The 18,018-nt window shown below is 37.0% G+C and overlaps 1 protein-coding gene across 1 annotated transcript in view; it reads left to right on the top strand.

Moving 5' to 3' along the window:
- FBXL17 (F-box and leucine rich repeat protein 17) overlaps positions 1-18,018 on the top strand; it is a 470,061-nt gene that overhangs the window by 332,512 nt on the left and 119,531 nt on the right. The window contains exon 8 of the mRNA XM_065406296.1: positions 6,468-6,544. Within this exon, the coding sequence (XP_065262368.1) occupies positions 6,468-6,544 (77 nt within the window). The remainder of the gene's footprint in view (positions 1-6,467; positions 6,545-18,018) is intronic.

Genomic DNA, 18,018 nt, shown 5'->3' with positions numbered 1-18,018 from the left:
GATGGTTCGTTTTCTAAATTTGTGATTTTTTTAAAGATTATTTTTAGTCTTTTAATTAAATTTTGCACAAACTATGAGCAAAATAAGAAAAACATAAAATGTTTAAACGTGTGTAGTTTTATAGGGGTACCATCAAAACCAATAGGCCTCAATTTTTGGTTTGGTCTGCGTGTGTCCAGATCATGCTGTTTTTCTGCTCCACTTGTCAGCGCAGTTCTTGGGAGGATGACAGGTTTTGGAGACTATTGCCCTGGCAGACGCTCTAAAGGAATGATTTTTTCAACATTTAATTACTCTTCCTGCTTGTGCCTGTAGAACTGAGAAGGGCTGAGCAAAGGAACAGCACAATATGCATGTGCACTGTTGCACACTGTCTCCAGGGTTTGTCAACAGTGGTCCTTCTAACCTAGGAAGCTGAGATTTTAACAATGTTGCAGTTGTTTTTTTGGCAAGTTGTCATACTGTCCAGAAATATGAAGACATTTTTAACTGATAGGTGTAAGAGGCAGTTTTGATCCTGCCATCCTCAGAACACCACTGAACTTTGGGAGTTTGAAACTCCATTCATCATCACGTTACTGAACAGATTCTGGGTGCCTACAAATTCATGACACGTTTCATATTGTAACACTTCATATTTACAATTGTTATGTTCTTCTTCTGCAAAATATTATTTGATTGGTTTTGTACTGTGAAATCATTTTGTGCTATTTGCTTTTTCCTGGGCTCTGTACATTGTTCAGGATACCAACTTTATCAAATTTGATAAAAACTAACTGCATATCAGACTGTCAGAGAGTAGTCTTCATAAAACTTATGGTGGATGTGGAAAAGGCTTGGCAAGATGGCACAAGGTCTTTTCCTTTGGCATCTTCAGATTGAGTGAATGAATAATTACACCCCTCCCCCAAAACTCACGATTTATAGTTCACTCTTCATTGGAATTTTTCATGTGTTAGATGGTTCTAACGAGTTCTCCTCCTTTAGAAAAGTCACAAATCAACTCAGAAGATTATATTTTTAGTGGGCTCAATTCCTGAGTATCTTGTTTACTATTCTGCAAGCTCTACTAATTGAATGTCTTTAGCCCTTTGATTAGGAACAATTCATTGTTGTGGTTATAAAATTGAGGGGTTGGGGTGCTCAAAAGAATATGTACATGTCAAGTGTATTTTCATAGTCTGGGAAAAACAAAAATTATTATTATCATTATTCTAAGACTCACTCCTATTTCCAACTTTCTTTCTGCAAAAATGTTTGCTCTTTCTGTAAGTAAATTGACATTAAATAATGAATTGTTCAAAATAATAATTTTTTTAAAATCTAACATTTTTTGAAGATTGGTGCAAATCAGCCAGAGTATAAACTTAATGTCTTAAAAAGACAGATATGGCTACAATCTGGGGTAATTTTTTGATGGATTATAGCAAACAGACTAAATATGACTTGATCCTTGCTTTGTAGAAAAGGTTAATATCATTTGGTGCTTTTACCCTTTTTCTTTGATTTCATTTTTAACAATGATTAATAAAGGTAGAGGTAATGAATATACAACTACTTTCCCCTCTCCCTTTCATATTGTAAGGGACTTGTTCACAAAAGTAGCTGTAATATGTGTTCTTTCCCATTCAAGTTGATTAGTATGTGGGGGAGGCAATGTAAAGTGTTTTTGATATCCCTACAAATTAATTTACATGTGGGTGAGCTACAGAAGGGAACTAAAAGTGAAAATTAAATGGTGGAGCATAGCAGGCAGCTGAAGGTGAATATAAGCAGTTCTATAGTATTGTTCTAGCTATATTAAAGATTGCATGCTCTCAAATAAATGTGTGATCAATTCATTTATATGGATACCCCAGGTGATTCAGTGTTTTCATAAAATAAAAAATGGGCACATTTTGACAATGGGTTTTATGTATTCAAATGTAGTGCAATCAGCTGAAAATTGTGAAAAATTCACTCAGATTGTAGAAAGTTGAACCGTGTTTTCAATTTAAATTCTGTGTAGTTGCTCAGAAAACCTTAGAGGATTCCACAAGCCATGCAATGGGGGTTCAACTCTCACAATTAGAATAGCACAATTGGGGAAAATTAAGGAATAGGCAATATATATGCAAGTCTCTTGGGTCCTAGTTAGTGAACTCATGTGATTATGTTAAAATTTAAGCTTTCATTAAAAATAATGCAATCTTGTATTTATGCTCATGGAGGAAAGATTGAAAATATAAACTGAGTGTAAATCAATGCAATGCATCTGCCTGAGTCTTCAGTCAACTTGAAAAACAGTTCTGAGAAACATAAATTGCCTCCAGAATTGGGTGCTCCTGACACTGCCCTTCCAAGAGTGGAGGGGGGCACTGACAACCATCACAGCCCAGGATTTTATGGGGAAGGGGACCTTCACTACCATTACCCAATCATGGCTCTGCTGGTATTGATGTTGGCATCAATACCCATACAGATTCTTAGAGGAATGGGGGCTGAGACTTCCCTCCTCTGCAATAGACCACAACCTGCCTAAAATCAGGAAGTGGTGGGGAAGTCCAGCCTACCCAAAGAGGACTAGTGGTGGGAACCCCAGAAACCTCTCCTAATGCCATTCCTAAGAGATGTGGGGCCATGACATGGGTAGGGGAAAGCCATTTAGGGCAATGGATTGCCTTCACCTGGCCCTGAACACGGTGTGTTTGCAATGTTTCATAATTGACAACAAAATGAAAAACTAGGTTGTTTCTTTGGTTTGACTCTCTTCAGGTAGTAATGTTCAAGATTAATTTATAATGCTATGTGCTTGCTCAGTTAATCTTCTCTTGGTAAACACTGACATAATTATAAAAAATTGTAAACCTTATGGAATACGTCTCATTAGACACAATAATATAAATATTTTTTCCAGGATTAGAAGTTGGCCCAAAGTGTAGTATATGTAAAACATTTTCAAATTAGGATTGGAACTTCAGTTCTCTGCCTCATGACTTACCCCATAAATATTAATAGACAACATATCAAAATGTTCCTGTTTATTAAAAGGGCTGTTCGGCTTTTAATGATACCTAATTTGCAGATGTATGGTAGACTGCAAGTAGTTCTTATTAAAATGTATCTAGTCTCATTTTGTAGGAGGATAATTTTCTTTTTATTCAGATTATGGATGTGCGCAGTAAAACACTATTATCATGGAATACAATACAAAGTTTTACATTTATTTGTCTTAAAAATCAATCACTTTGTGCCACCTCACAAAGGCAACAAATTCCTCTCCCAAAATGAGGTCCTCCAAAAATGTAAATGCATTTCATAAACCTTATAGAATAAGAGGGTTTAACTGTCTATGTAGTTTCTGATTTGTATAAAAGTAACCCAATGAACCTGCATGGTTCAAAGAATCGATAATGTGAAAAGAGTTGGTCTCAGTCCAGTTCCCAGAGCAAAAATCACCACCACAGTTGATGCTAATAGGCACCCTTGTTGGCAGTCTCAGTAGAGAAGACAAGAACTGGAATGGACATGGAGACTGTATTATCCTCTCTCCCCTAGAATTTTTACTTAAAGTCAAGGTTGAGATACCATGGTAAGAAAGTTTTCAGTCTTTCTACCTTTGCTTTTTCTGCTCTCTGGCTGAAAAGAGGACTTCACTCTCTAGTACTGCCACTCTAACAACTTTCCACATACTATGTTCACCCAATTTTAGAAAGGAAAATTGAAAAATTATTAAAAATGTGACCTGATGGATGATGTAAATATGGTGAAGGAAATCAAGGTCAAAGCAACCTCCACAGACAGTTAACAAAAAAAAAAAAAAGTAGGTTTTGGTTCAGGATTTGAGGAGAGGGAAGGGGACAGATAACACTGAAAGTATGTGATGCTGTTATCACTGTAAATTCTAACAGCTGTTCTGATTTAAGAAATCAAATTGTCAGCATCAACAATAAAATCAGGTTGGGGAATATTCTGCTGCTCCCGCTGCTGCTGTGTGGAGTGTGTTCCTGAGGGTATAAATGTATTTTCCCCAAAAGATTATAAAGAATTCAAGAATACATATTATCACTTTAAAGTTAGCAAATATTTTTATCCTGAGTAATGCAGCTGGATTGACTTGGGAGCTGTAGCAGTCTATTGGGTCAATGACCTGCAAATTAAAGAGGACCCATTCTTGCTCTAAAGGAATTGTTACAATCTATCTTGCTAAAAATCCTCTTTTAAAAATATGTCTATGTAGAAAGTTACCCACTCAACAGGCTATCACAGCTAGTCTAATGAGCAATGAATACGTTTTAAAATTAGCAGGACAAAAATACATTTTATGGTACTCCATTACGTGATTGATACCATGTAAATAATACAGTTGTAAACATAACATATATAGAGATATTAATCCGGATTTAGTTATAATTAAATTATAAAGGATAAACATATATTTTACAATATATTTAGTTCTTGCTTTCCTTTTTTTTTTTTTTTTTTTGTACTTACAAGTTAAAAATTGAGAGAAGTCACAGATAAAGAACTGTTTAATTATATAGTTGTGACAAACCAAACAGAAATGTAGAAATTCAAACCCCATTCTCATAAATTAGACCTTCTGTAGCAACATATTGGAATACAAATGGTACATGCTATTTCATGACCTGATGAATGCTGATCTCTGCAATAATCACTGTAGAAACATAAAACTGAATTTCAGCCCGACATTTATAATGGCTGGTATATTCTATGTCGCTATTGTAATGTAGCTTACACTTTTTGTCTGCAAAATCTCTCAAAGCTTAAACATTGCATGAAGCAGATCTTGTATCTGATAGTTGCACTGAATTTTACAACAGAAATCAAAACATTTCTGTAACATTTTCTTTTTTTTCCCAAATAACCTCTATGTGATATTGTATATTGAAATTGCATTAATGTATATTTTGATACCGGTTGTCACAGTCCCACCAGGCTGTTGAGTTTGGGTCCACACAAGTCAGACCATGTGTACTTTTAAGCTTACCTTGGTCTGTCTCTTTCTTTGGCCTCTCTGTCACAATTCCTGGGCACAGATTCTGTTATCCCTTCACAGAAGTGGGACCTCGTGGTCCAGTTGCCTTAGGCCCCCAGGATAGTGTTGACCTCTCTGCCACAAAACACCACAGTTCCTTAAGTGCACTCTTTCCCAAAGCTCCAACCCTATAGGCACTCTGGTTTACCATTTACTTCTCCAGGGACATATGATAGTTGAAGCACATGCCAAAATTCCAAAACCAATTGTCCTTGAATTAGACAACACAAGAAATATACAGATCCAGTAAAAACAGTAACACCTAGACACATATCCCTGCCTCAGTTTCCTCACCACCCTCAAGCATTCTTTTGGCTTATGTTAGAGTCCTCTATGGTGTCCAGGATCCTTCCTTTCTCCCTTCTCTGCACATGGCTTCTCCTCCAAAACATGGAGCCTTCTCTCACTCCTGTATCCAGCTTTCTGCTTCTGGTCTCATCTCCCTCTTTCCAAAATGGCCTGTAAGTTAACCTCCCTTTTATAACTTACAGTCCCCTTGTCAACCCTCTGATCAGGTGATCAAAGGTCCCTATATAGTGATCCCTTGCTTTGTTACTGGTAGACGGGTTCTTCTGTGCAGCCAACTCGTTGTCCAACCGTGCTTCCATGTAAACAGAAGACCATAAGGGTTTAATGATTCTCCATTGTTAGCACTGTATCGCTACCCCTTGGAATTCCAATTCAACATAGAGGTAAAAAGAAAACAGAGAAGGCAGACAAGCCCTATGTTCAAAATGGAGTTTGTAGTTTGACAAAAATATATACAGAGAGCACATTATCTCAAACTGGAATCAATAAATTGTACATGAACACATTCCCCAAATTGTCATACTAGTGATATAAAAATATTCAACATAACTTAATGTTTTGCCTGTCCAGAGCTTTTTGGGACATGGGAATCTTAGTAGTCAAAAATGTGTCTAATTGAAGTCATACATTTTTTAGCATTTTTTAGCTACCCCTTGGAATTCCAATTCAACATAGAGGTAAAAAGAAAACAGAGAAGGCAGACAAGCCCTATGTTCAAAATGGAGTTTGTAGTTTGACAAAAATATATACAGAGAGCACATTATCTCAAACTGGAATCAATAAATTGTACATGAACACATTCCCCAAATTGTCATACTAGTGATATAAAAATATTCAACATAACTTAATGTTTTGCCTGTCCAGAGCTTTTTGGGACATGGGAATCTTAGTAGTCAAAAATGTGTCTAATTGAAGTCATACATTTTTTAGCATTTGAGTTTAAAAGGTGTGGCTATAATAAATTCTATTGAAAGAGTTCTAGGGAAGGTCACAAAAAGAAGGAAGTTTTGTATAATGCGTTCGGAATTACATTGTGGTGTAGCCGTTGTGGATGAGTCCTAATTGATTTAATATGAAATGAATTCTTGCAACTGTGAATCTTATTTTGTATGTATTCCAGATGTGTGGAGGTCATTGCTAAAGAAGGACAGAACCTGAAAGAGCTGTATTTGGTATCCTGTAAGATTACCGACTATGGTATGTAAAATGGCTATTGTTTTTTACCCTTTGTCAAGACTGATCTGTTGAAACTTTACATGGAGACGTAAAAAGTGAAATTTACCTTGTTATACTTGTAAAAATGTTGCTGTGACACTAGACAGAGAAGATTTAGAACGAAGAAGCTAGAGGACAGGCACTCTGTTAGATTTCAGAGAGCTGCAGATTTATCCTTCATATAGAATTGACTGAAAAATGTTGATTGATCTCTGTGATGAGAGTTTGAGTATTGATCGATAAACACTCAGATTTGAATTAATTTGCCTCCTGCTCTTCCTTCTTTCTTCACCCTTAGTTTAAATGGAGATTTGCAGGGTCTAGTAGTTATCTAGTCTTTTTAATGAACTCAGACTGGTTCTTCCTTTCAAATCTTGCACTGTTCTGGGATCTGAGAGTTGAAATCAGAGATTATTTTTGGCCCAGAAGAGAGGCAGGGCCATGCAATGCTAAATCACATCCACTGCACACCTAGCATGAGAACAGTGGCTTGGTGCAGGGGAAACAGTGACCCTGGGTTTTGGGAGAAGAATCCTCCTCAGGATGCAAAATGACAATGAAGTCACTTTATGGCTACTGCTGCAGTTTCGGGGTTGTAGTAGCCTCTGCTCTGTTTGAAACCCCTCCTTCCCTTCATGTAGTAGCAGATCTGCTAGCTATGCCGTATCCTCAAACCTTTCTTCTATATCTGTCTGGAAGGAATTCCTATTGAGTTCATGGCATCCTGCCCCTCATCCCAACCCAGTGAACTCACATCACCCTCTAAGGGCCTTCTTTGGATGAAGGGGCTGACAAGGGAGCAGTAGTTTCCCTCAAAAGCAGTATGACCAAACTAGCGAGGTAGTGGGGAAAGGAAGGCAGGTGAATGTATTGGATTGGATTTGAATGGAAAGTGAGAGGAAGTGGTTATGCATAAATGAGACATGGGAAGAGCGTTGGGTGGGAGGATAGGAGAGTATCTGCATAGGCTTGGTTGGTTAGATACCATAATTATCCAAACTGCACCGTTCCATCAAATATTTTAAGGTTTGCCCATCACTAATTTATAAGATTCTGTAGTCATTTCACATCATCTGTGTTCTTGACCTTGTAGTCGTTGGGGCTTTTCAAAAAACTTTTGCAGGTGCTACTAATACTAGATTCTGATGCTGATACTACTAATAAATTAATTGCCTCAGTAATAATATTAGTAAATTGTTCAGTACGGTAACTGTGGCACTGAACAATTTTTAACATTATTATTGAATTAGTGTATTATCAGTATTCATTCAAACATATAGCCCTCATCACCACTAAGTAAATAAATGTTATGTCAATCCCTTCTGACAGCTCCATTCTTCTTGTGTTTTGTGTTAAAAATCATGAGTGATGAGCGCTGTAGCAGAGCGGTGCTCATAAGCACCACTTAGCCATTGTGAGCAACTCAGGAACTCTTACTTAAGTGGGGAAGGAAGGTGCCACTCTTCTTGCAAAGCTCCTGAGGTCCTTAGGGAGAAGGGAGCCTTTCACCAGCAGAGCTCAGTACTGTAGTGCCACAGTAGGATGTGGGAGGAAAGAGAACCAGGCAACCCTTTCCCCTGAACACATCCTGCTACATTTGGCAAGTAGGAGAAATCTGCTAGTGATTACTAGGATGATTTGTTGTGGTCTGATTTAAGAAATTTCCCAATGGTCTTATTATGCTATTGATTTCACTATGCATAACTGTTCAGGCCCCACCAAATGGCAGATGCTTCTCTCTTAGTGGAAGCATGTTATTCTATAAATTTGCAGGATAGGTGTCATGCAAAATGGAGACTCAGTAATGTCTTAGCCAAATATTTAGTATCATATTACACTGACCAGAGTTCTGGGAGGGAATGACTGTATGTGGACATCCATTCTTGCTTAATCTACCTGGTAGTCTATTGAGGATATTAGCATATGCACTTGGTCCATGTAGGTTTGGTAGATTCAACACACAATGCCTACTTTTTATATTTAAAATTTGACTATTTGCTAATTGTGACTCTACAGATTTCCATATATATTTAGCAAGACACCTGAGAAACACTATTTTCCCAACTAATTTTGAAGATAAAACCAGGATTTTTAGAAAGAGACTAAGGAAATTATGCACCCATAGTCCATTCAAATTCATTGGAATTCAGATGTCCTTTGAAACTCCCAGCCCAGATTTCTTGATACATTCGTGATTAGTTTAGTGGAATTGTGACTGCTGGTGTCAAGAGCCTAATTGTCTCAAGGTTCAATTAGCAAAAATGCAAATTCCATAGCTAAACAAAATATTATTGTTATTAGAACAACTTGTTTTAAGCACACCTTAATTTGAGACATCAAACAAGAAAAAGAGATTAGTGTTAATTCTGATTGTTGACCCATAACTAATACCTAATATAGGGACAGATGTGAGAAATAATTACATGTACTCTAAGAAAGCTAGACTATGAAATGTGAGATTTAGCAGTTTTTATCGTCCTGATTTGATTTTGACAATAAAATGTGAGAAAATAAAAGAAGCAATATTGAAAATTTAATACTATTTGATTATTATTTGAAAAATATTACTAAATAGAGTGCACTGAAAGATTTGCCTTCATATTAAAAGTTAGAAGTCTATTAAAATTCTCTAAACTGTAACATACGGTCATAGGCAACATTAGTTTATCTGACACATTGCCACCATGGAATTTAGTTTGGTGGAATAAAGTACAGAATGATGAGATTAAAAAAATTATTGTAGTGGAGGGCATCAGACTCTCTAGGGCTGTGTTTAGACACCAACAAAGCTCCAAAACCCATTTTAGTAGATTTTCTGTTCTCAGTACAGCCACACAGGACTTTTTAAAAAAAAACATTTAATTATATTAGACAAAAAGAAAAACAAAAAAAGGAAACCAAGATGGATTTGAAATAGGCAGCAGATGCCAAGAGTTGTTAACTGCAAAGAAAAAAGAAATATATTGTTGCTGATTGCACTGCTACAGTTAAGAGTATGTCAGCACTTCTATTATAAACTTCTCACAAGTATGTAGCACAGCTGTAAAATTTTCCCCCATGTTAACACTTGACATATAAAGTCTCAACCTTGTAATACATTTATTTGTGTGTGTATGAATGCATATATATAAAATCACACACAAATAAATGTATTACAAGGACGTGTGTGTGTGTCTATATGTGTGTGTGTGTGTATAATTGAAAAAACTGCCAAAATTATTTGGCTTTTATAAAAATATACACGTCTGTTTTTAAAAAGAAAATCATTTTGGCTGTTTTTCAGTTTTACTCTGTATGCTAAAAATGAAGTGTTTTGGTTTGATGTTTCTCTGTCCTTTCTTGACCCAAAAAACGGCTTCATTTAGGGATTCTTTTGTTTGTTTTGAAATGCTTATTGAAAATTAGTTCTTGATATTTAAAACTTGTCTGCCATTCAGTATTAAAATCTAGGGATGTTAACTTATTTCATAATGTTTTTATCTTTATATACATATTAATATAATGCCACATCATAAGACAAATCATTAGGATACTAAATAAGGATTTAAATAAGTACTAAGTGTTTTAAATATTTGGCTAGGCATACAATTACTAGACAGAGTTACTAGAGAAGCTGTCTGCAACATATGTGAATGAACCGCTATGATCTCTATAGTAAACACCTGTGTGAAGTCAAAGCTGACACTATTTCCTCATGCCATTTTACCTTTTTAAAAACAATTATGAATTAAGCATGGACTGTCAGAGTTATCTTTGAATTTCCTGCCTTTTGTTGATTTGTGTCTCAACCTTAACTTTATTTAAACATAGGAGTTTTGTATTTAATCTTTTACTAAGAACTAGTAAGAAAGTTGGACTTTCTAGCTGTGGGGAGACTGTGTGTCAAATGGATTAAGTTGATGTGAAGATGTATAGCTGTGAGAGAAAGCAGCAATCACATACACAATTGTGTAACTGTCTTTTCAATTTTCCACTCTAATTCTGTAGTTTATTGATTTCCTGGGTGTTGAGAATTTATTTCTAAGGAATACTTCCAGGAGTAAAATATTACTTATAAGGTTAATGATGGTGCATAGTGCTTGGTACAGAGAAAAACACAAAGGTGGGATTTGTGTTTAGAGATGAAAAGATTTGATGAAATGAGCTGGTGTGAAAGGAGGAGGGTCTCATGATCTCACAACTGTGCTATCCAGGGAGTTGCTAAGAATTACTAAGAAAGCTTGGCTTTTTCAGCTATGGGAAAAGATAACCTTGGGTTATAGAGTCAGTCTCTCTCGCTTTCACCAAAAAATTCAATCCTGGTCCTGAGAAACCTTTTTGAAATAAGTTTTGTTGAAACCAATAACTTTTTATGAAAAGCTTTGGTTTCGATGACTTGGCATTTTGTGACAAAAAAAAGTTTCATCCAAAAAAATGCCTGAACAACTCTACCCATCATTTCTGTATACTTATTGTCACTTGTACACTGCAAAAGATACAACTGAGCTGGAGTGCTTGTCTTGTTTCATTTTGATTCCCTAATAGTTCTGGACTTCGCAAAAATTAAAGAATTCCCCACTTCTAGCTGTTAATTGCACAGGACTTCTCAGGCACAGTGAACTCTAGTGTAATGTTCTCTTGATCCCTTAAGATTCTGAACACTGAGCTGAAGAACTCCAGATTTCTGGCCTTTTTGTTCTCCAGCTAGTCACTAGTGCATATAATGATGTGGGTCCTTCCTCCCTTATGTCAACTCATCCCCTCACATCCTCCAATACATGTAGTGCTCCTGAGGACTTTTGTATTTGAGTGGCGGGGGAAAGAGGTTTCATTCAAGTATTTCATGGATGTCGGCTCTATTTACAAATACCTGTCTGGAAGGCCGTATGATAATGTTTGTACTGACTGGTGCTCCATTATCACAAGAGAAATCATTATTTCAAGTAGTTATTGTCTTCCTAATTAGAAAGAAAAAATTTAAAAGAAAAAGCTTTTGTCTTCCTAATTTAAAAGAAAAAAATGAAGTATAATTAACAAGGTTAAAATATAAGTGCTGATGAAAAAATGTAAAGTTAGAATAATATCGTTATAGATTCAATATACACTATCTCATCTCTGGTATTAAAGGAACTTGCATATAAATTCTGTCTAAATGATTAAATGTCCCTCTTTGTTAAAAAAGTGCTTAAAGGAGTAAGTGTGCATATATCCTTTCTCACAAACTGAATATTGCCTCAGTAAGCTTGATTTAAATATTAAGAAATTGTCACAGGGCAGTTTGCCTTTGTGATTAAAAATAGGTCCAGCTCCCCTGTGCCAGGGTAGGTGCTCCCAGTTGAGCTAATGAAGGGGGGAAGGGCTGCCTCTGGGTTATAAAGGGTCAGAGGGATTGCTGCAAGGGCAGAGCTAGAAGGGGAACTGCAGAGTAAAGCTTCAGGGAGAGAGGGTCTCCTGCACGGGGCAGCTAATGATCCAACCAACTGACCAAATTCGGTGATGAATTCTGGTCATGTGCCATCTAAGGCATGTTGCGCATACGCTAAGACATGGTCCCCAAAGAAGGCTGTTGGGGTTGTAGAAGAAGACCCAGCACCTCTGTACCTGTTGGGAAAGAGCACACAGTTTTTGTCAATACAGATAAACTCCCAACAGATGTGGCCTGAAAAAGGAAAATCAGTAGAAAATATATTTGCAAGTCAAAAAGATTTCCTCTTCATGTATCACAGATTATGCAAGCTCTCCCTCAGTTTCTATCATTTAAATACATATAGCTTTTACTGCTTATCTCAAAATAATACTAAATTGCTGCATTGTTTCCCTTATTTGTTTTCTTTTCAAAACTGGTCTTTCCCTATTTCTGTTTTCCTTCCCAGTTGTACACATAAGTATTCTTTTCTCCTCTGTTTCTTTCCTCCTTTTTATGGCCTAGATCGTGAAAACATTAAAAAGAGTTCTACTCTTATAAAATTAAACATGTGAATAAATCTTTGCAAGATCAGGGCCTATATTTTCATCTTCAGTGTTATTTTCTGTTTATTTCTGTAATTTTTTTAATTCTGAAATTTGTTGTTTTCCAAGGAGTCTTTCTTTTCAAAAAAGTACTTTGTGTCTATATTCTTCTTTTGTTCTCCTATTACTTGGGAACTCAACAGTCAGCACCTATTGAAGACACACAAATAAATGAACTGTATGTATCTCTGATGTTCTGTAGAGAGCCCATTACTTTTTTCTTGTTATTTTGCCTTGATGGATTGCAAAATTTACTACAGTGATCTGTAAACTTCAGAGAGAGTTGTATAATCTTATACTCATTAATGATACTTCCCGTGGAAAAATAAATATAGCAGCTAACAAGTTAAAAAAATACTAGAATGTTCTCTCTTTGAAAATGGGTGGGCAAACTTTTTGGCCCGAGGGCCACATCTGGGTATGGAAATTGTATGGCGGGCCATGAATGCTCACAAAATTGGGGGTTGGGGTGTGGGAGGAGGTGAGGGCTCTGGCTCGGAGTGCAGGCTCTGGGGTGGGGCCAGAAATGAGTTCAGGGTGCGGGAGGGGACTCCAGGCTGGGGCAGGAGTTGGGGGGTGGGAGGTGGGGTGCGGCTCCAGCTGGGGGTGCAGGCTCTGGGGTGGGGCTGGGGATGAGGGGTTGGGGGTGCTCCAAGCTGGAACTGAGGGGTTCAGAGGGCAGGAGGGGGATCAGGGCTGGGGCAGGGGGTTGGGGCATGGGAGGGTATCAGGAGTGCAGGCGCCGGGTGGTGCGTACCTCAAGCAGCTCCCAGAAGCAGCTGCATGTCCCCCCTCTGGCTCCTACGCAGAGGAATGACCAGGCAGCTCTGCACGCTGCCCCGTCCACAGGCACCGCCCCTGCAGCTCCATTAGCCATGGTTCCCAGCCAATGGGAGCTGCGAAGGTGGCACTTGGGGTGGGGGCAGCATGCTGAGCCCTCTGGCTTCCCCTACGTGTAGTAGCCGGAGGGGGGACATGCTGCTGCTTCCAGGAGCCGCACGGAGCCACAGCACGCGCAGAGCGGGGCAAGCCCTGACCCTGCTCCCCGGCGGGAGCTTGAGGGCCGGATTAAAACATCTGAAGGGCCGGATGTGGCCCCCGGGCTGTAGTTTGCCCACCCCTGTTTTAGAATCATGTAAGAGGTGAAATCTTCCTTCCTTCCAATGAGACTGTGGAGATCTGGAGAATTAACAGCATATTTCAGAACCTTTTAAGTTCCCCTTAACTTGAAACTAGAAAAATTCATTATACATTATATACCTTAGCTAGGTCATTTTTATATATTTAATGTATTTTTATATATTCTGAGTTCAATCTTGCCAACATTTATGCACATGAAGCCAATAGGTCTATTCATGTGAGGAAAGTTAAACATATGCACAAGTGTCAATGTTTGCAGAATCAGAGATCTAATTTGTAATGTTCCTTGTTTTTAGCACTAGTACTCAAGCAGTGGATTGATATTTATTCACCTAAGTAGAGATTAATTATTAATCACTATTTTTTTTAAAAAGTTGAATTAAAACTTTGTCAACACTAATCTTAACAGCTGAAGCAATAACAAAAACAAAAAAATCTTTTCTACAGACTGGCAGTCTCATATGTAATTAATAACTATCAACAATCTGTATTCTCTGCTTAACTTTTAAGAATACTCCTAATGTGATGAGAATTCTGTGCAGTTTTCTTTAAAAGTTGGTTTACTTTCCACTGTGCATCTGGAAGCCCCATACAGTGAGATAAACTACAGCAATAACATATTTTTCAAACACTATATAGTTGCAAATCCTTTGTCCTGCAGTACATAATAAAAGATTTTCTCCTTGAGCAATGAAGTAAACTGAATTTGTAAGGTTTTTTGTCTTGCTAGCTGGTGAACTGCACCCCTTAGTCTGCGCCATCCCCAAAACACTGTACAATATAATGGCTAGTTAGAGGAACCTGATGTAGAAGCACTTTTGGATCAGTATGCACAGAGCAGTAGTCTCCCACCTGTGATTTGCATTCCTCTCTTCTGAGGTGGTCATTCTAAATGCAAAAGACTGTTATAATGTATTTTCCTTCCAGTTCCTCTCTGTAAGAGACATCCACAGCTACTGAGGCTTGCATTTAAATTCTTCTAAAAGGAACTTTCACAGTGTTTAAGGGTTTGTTGTGCTGAACGGATGGGAAAGTAGATGCAGTAGGGAATGGACATGATAGCAAAAAAAATTAAAAGAAAAAAATGCACAAAATTACTGAGTAGTTTCACAGTTAACCTTATAAAGATACAATATTTGTCCTTTGGGGCAATGGAATATGTTACAGCTTTCTGAATGTGCATCATTTTTGACTACTAAAAGGACAATATTATTCTCATCTAATAAAAAAAATGGCAGTGACCTGATTCTGTTCAGTACTATATGTGATCACAAATATATTTTCGGAGTCCCATCTTTTCATTTACTGTATTAGGACATAATAATTTAAAACTAAACTTTAGGTTGACCCAGAATGTGAGTTCTATTTTCGTGTGATCTTTCAATATATTTTGCAGTTTTATGTGACCTTTTAAAGATAATGTAAAGCTTTCTATCCTCAGTTAACATGTTAACTCCTAGATTGCGTATAGTGCATCAACTGCGTCTTTAGTCTGCTACCATGCTGCAAAAATATTCATGAATGGTATAATTAAAGCTGGTTTACAATTCAAAACTGATATCTAATAGCAAAATAAAATATATGTTAATATCAATGTTAGATTCACTACAAAATGTTTTCTACATTTTGACAAATCCAGAAGTTAGCAAACCAATGTTTTGTCACTTCAGATTTGTGGCCCATTTTCAGTTTCAAACACTACTTGTTAATTTCAGACCAAGATGCGGGGGGAGGGGAGAGGACACCCAAAATATCAAAAATGTATGATTTGCAGTTAACAGGGGCGGCTCCAGGCACCAGCGCAGCAAGCGCGTGCCTGGGGCGGCAAGCTGCAGGGGGCAGCCTACCGGTCACTGTGAGGGCAGCAGGCAGGCGGCTTTCGGTGGCATGCCTGCGGGAGGTCTGCCGGTCCCGCGGTTTTGGCAGCAATTCGGCGGCGAGGACTCTGAAGGCGTGGGACCGGCAGACCTCCCGCAGGCATGCCGCCGAATTCGCGTTACCAGTGGACCTCCTGCAGGAATGCCGCCGAAAGCCGCCTGCCTGCCTGCCGTGCTTGGGGCGGCAAAATACACAGAGCCGCCCTGGCAGTTAATGGGAATTTTGCCAGGACTGTGGGGTCAGACACATAGATTCTTGCCATAGTATTTATTAGCATAATATCCTTTAACTTAAATTTTGTGTTTAATATTTTAAAGATTTTATTTTATGTGTATATATATATATACATATGGACACTAACAGTTATGTTTTTATGTCCATTCAGTATTGTAATCCTGTTTTATAATTCTGTAATCTGTTGTGCACATATAGGGCTCTGTTTTTCACATCCTTTATTAATGTACTAAGTAGCAGTAGCCAACATTTATATTACTTTGAAAAATATGTAGATTGGTTACATTAAAAGTAAACCTAAATCTACTGTAACAGTATTAGAAATATGTGTTTGAATGCTCCTCTCTGGTGGGGTTACTTGAGGGATTCTCCACGTAGTTCTGTGGTTAGAAAACATACATCAACTATTCTTACAGTTTTTTGAAGTGAACTAAAAGTTAAAGAAACAAAAGAGCAACCCACTTCATCAAACGTTCTGTTGGTCCTTATGTTGAACTCAGTAAAATGATGTAGTTGCACAAGCAACAAGATGCATCATGCTGTAAACTGACAAAATATATGAATTTCAATTTAGTTTGTACTTTATTTCTTGTAAATTATTGCAGACAATTTTATTATTTCCCCCTCTCCCTTATTTAAATGAGGTCAAATGCCAGAGATATAGTAGTAAACTAAATTTATTAAATTATTTGCATGTACAGTACTATTTTAATATAACTAAATAAAAGTGATTATTTTTCTTCAGAATCAGTAAAGCAGAATAAAGTTCAGAATTTTTGAAATGGCATCTCTTTTCTTATCCTTCATAGCAGCTAACATATGTGTTTTAACATTGATGCTCAAACCAAATTGAAGAGAAATTTTAACAAAGTTATATATTAGTGGATGTGTGCCTTACATTAGTATGGCACACATCCTAAGGCACACATCCACTAATATATTTTATCCATTTCAGCTGTCTTTTGAATTCTAATAATACTCAGACTGCACTGCCTGACAGTGAGGCTCATAGTAATCTTTTTTAGCTGTCTGTACACCAAAACATGAGATGGATTTTTAAAAATTTAAGAAAAAAATCACAATTTAAATGAATAATTCATATAATTGAATGGATGGTATAATGAGGAAAGACATAAAAAAGTCTAATTTAAATGCTTAAGAAAAAATTGATATGCTTTACTGGAATATTATCAGAAAATTAATTAAAAATTGATTATATTAGCATCTTACACGTTTTCCCAAAATAGCAAAATGGAGTCAGTTAAATGGTTGCAGCATGCCCCAGTACAAAGGGGGCTATGGAAACAATTTTGTCTCACTGTATTGCACCTCTGTCTTGTAACATTTTTTTCAAGGTCTTGATCCTGTGAACACTTATGCATGTGTATAATCCCATCATTTGTAAGTGTTTGCAGAATTGAGGCCTTAGATTGAAATAATTTCGGGGCAGGAACCCTATCTTTTGCAGGCTGGAACATGCTGTCGGCATAATCATCAACAATATTATTATAACAACATCTGGTTCTTTATCAGCTTGTCTCAAAACAGTGGAGGAAACAAAAATATTTGCTATGATACCTAATCAAGTTAGAGAACTGATAGTGTTAGCTCTGCATTGCTTTATTTTTGTGGACTTGCTTTATGTCTGACTCTTAACTATATTTGATCATATTTTCCCTATGATTAAATATGCTCTGGCTAAAAAAATCTATTGCCATCACAGTAAACTATAGAACTCTTTCAGGATCTAAGTGCAGTATAATGTAGAAGCTGTGTTGCTATTGCTGAAGAGGACATAGTTCATTTAATAAGAAAGCTGAAAGGCTTTGTGCTTCCAGTAATAAAAATGACATCAAGGACCTACTTTGGTCAGCCTTAAAGATTTAAAGAGTTTGCCTTTAAAAAAATTATGTTCAAAGTAGCTTTTAATTTATGTATTTAAGTTCCTCATAAGTCAAGTGGAATGATTCTACCTTTTGAAATGTCAAGGTTCTTTCTAACCTAGCTTAGCTAACAACATTACTTGATTTGCAATTCTTTTTCATTGGGTGCCATGTTGTTGCTTATTTATTAACTGTACATGTTGAACCACATTACTTCTAATTACAAAATGCCAAAAGCTTAATAAAAGGGATCCATAAATATGTAAGCACAGTGTCTTAATAGAACAAACAAACAAAAACAATCTTGCAGTAGGAGACATCTGAAAGTGAATA

The sequence above is a fragment of the Emys orbicularis genome, chromosome 6, assembly GCF_028017835.1.
Source record: "Emys orbicularis isolate rEmyOrb1 chromosome 6, rEmyOrb1.hap1, whole genome shotgun sequence".
Lineage (NCBI taxonomy): Eukaryota > Metazoa > Chordata > Testudines > Emydidae > Emys > Emys orbicularis.
This window is presented reverse-complemented; position numbering and strand designations above follow the sequence as displayed.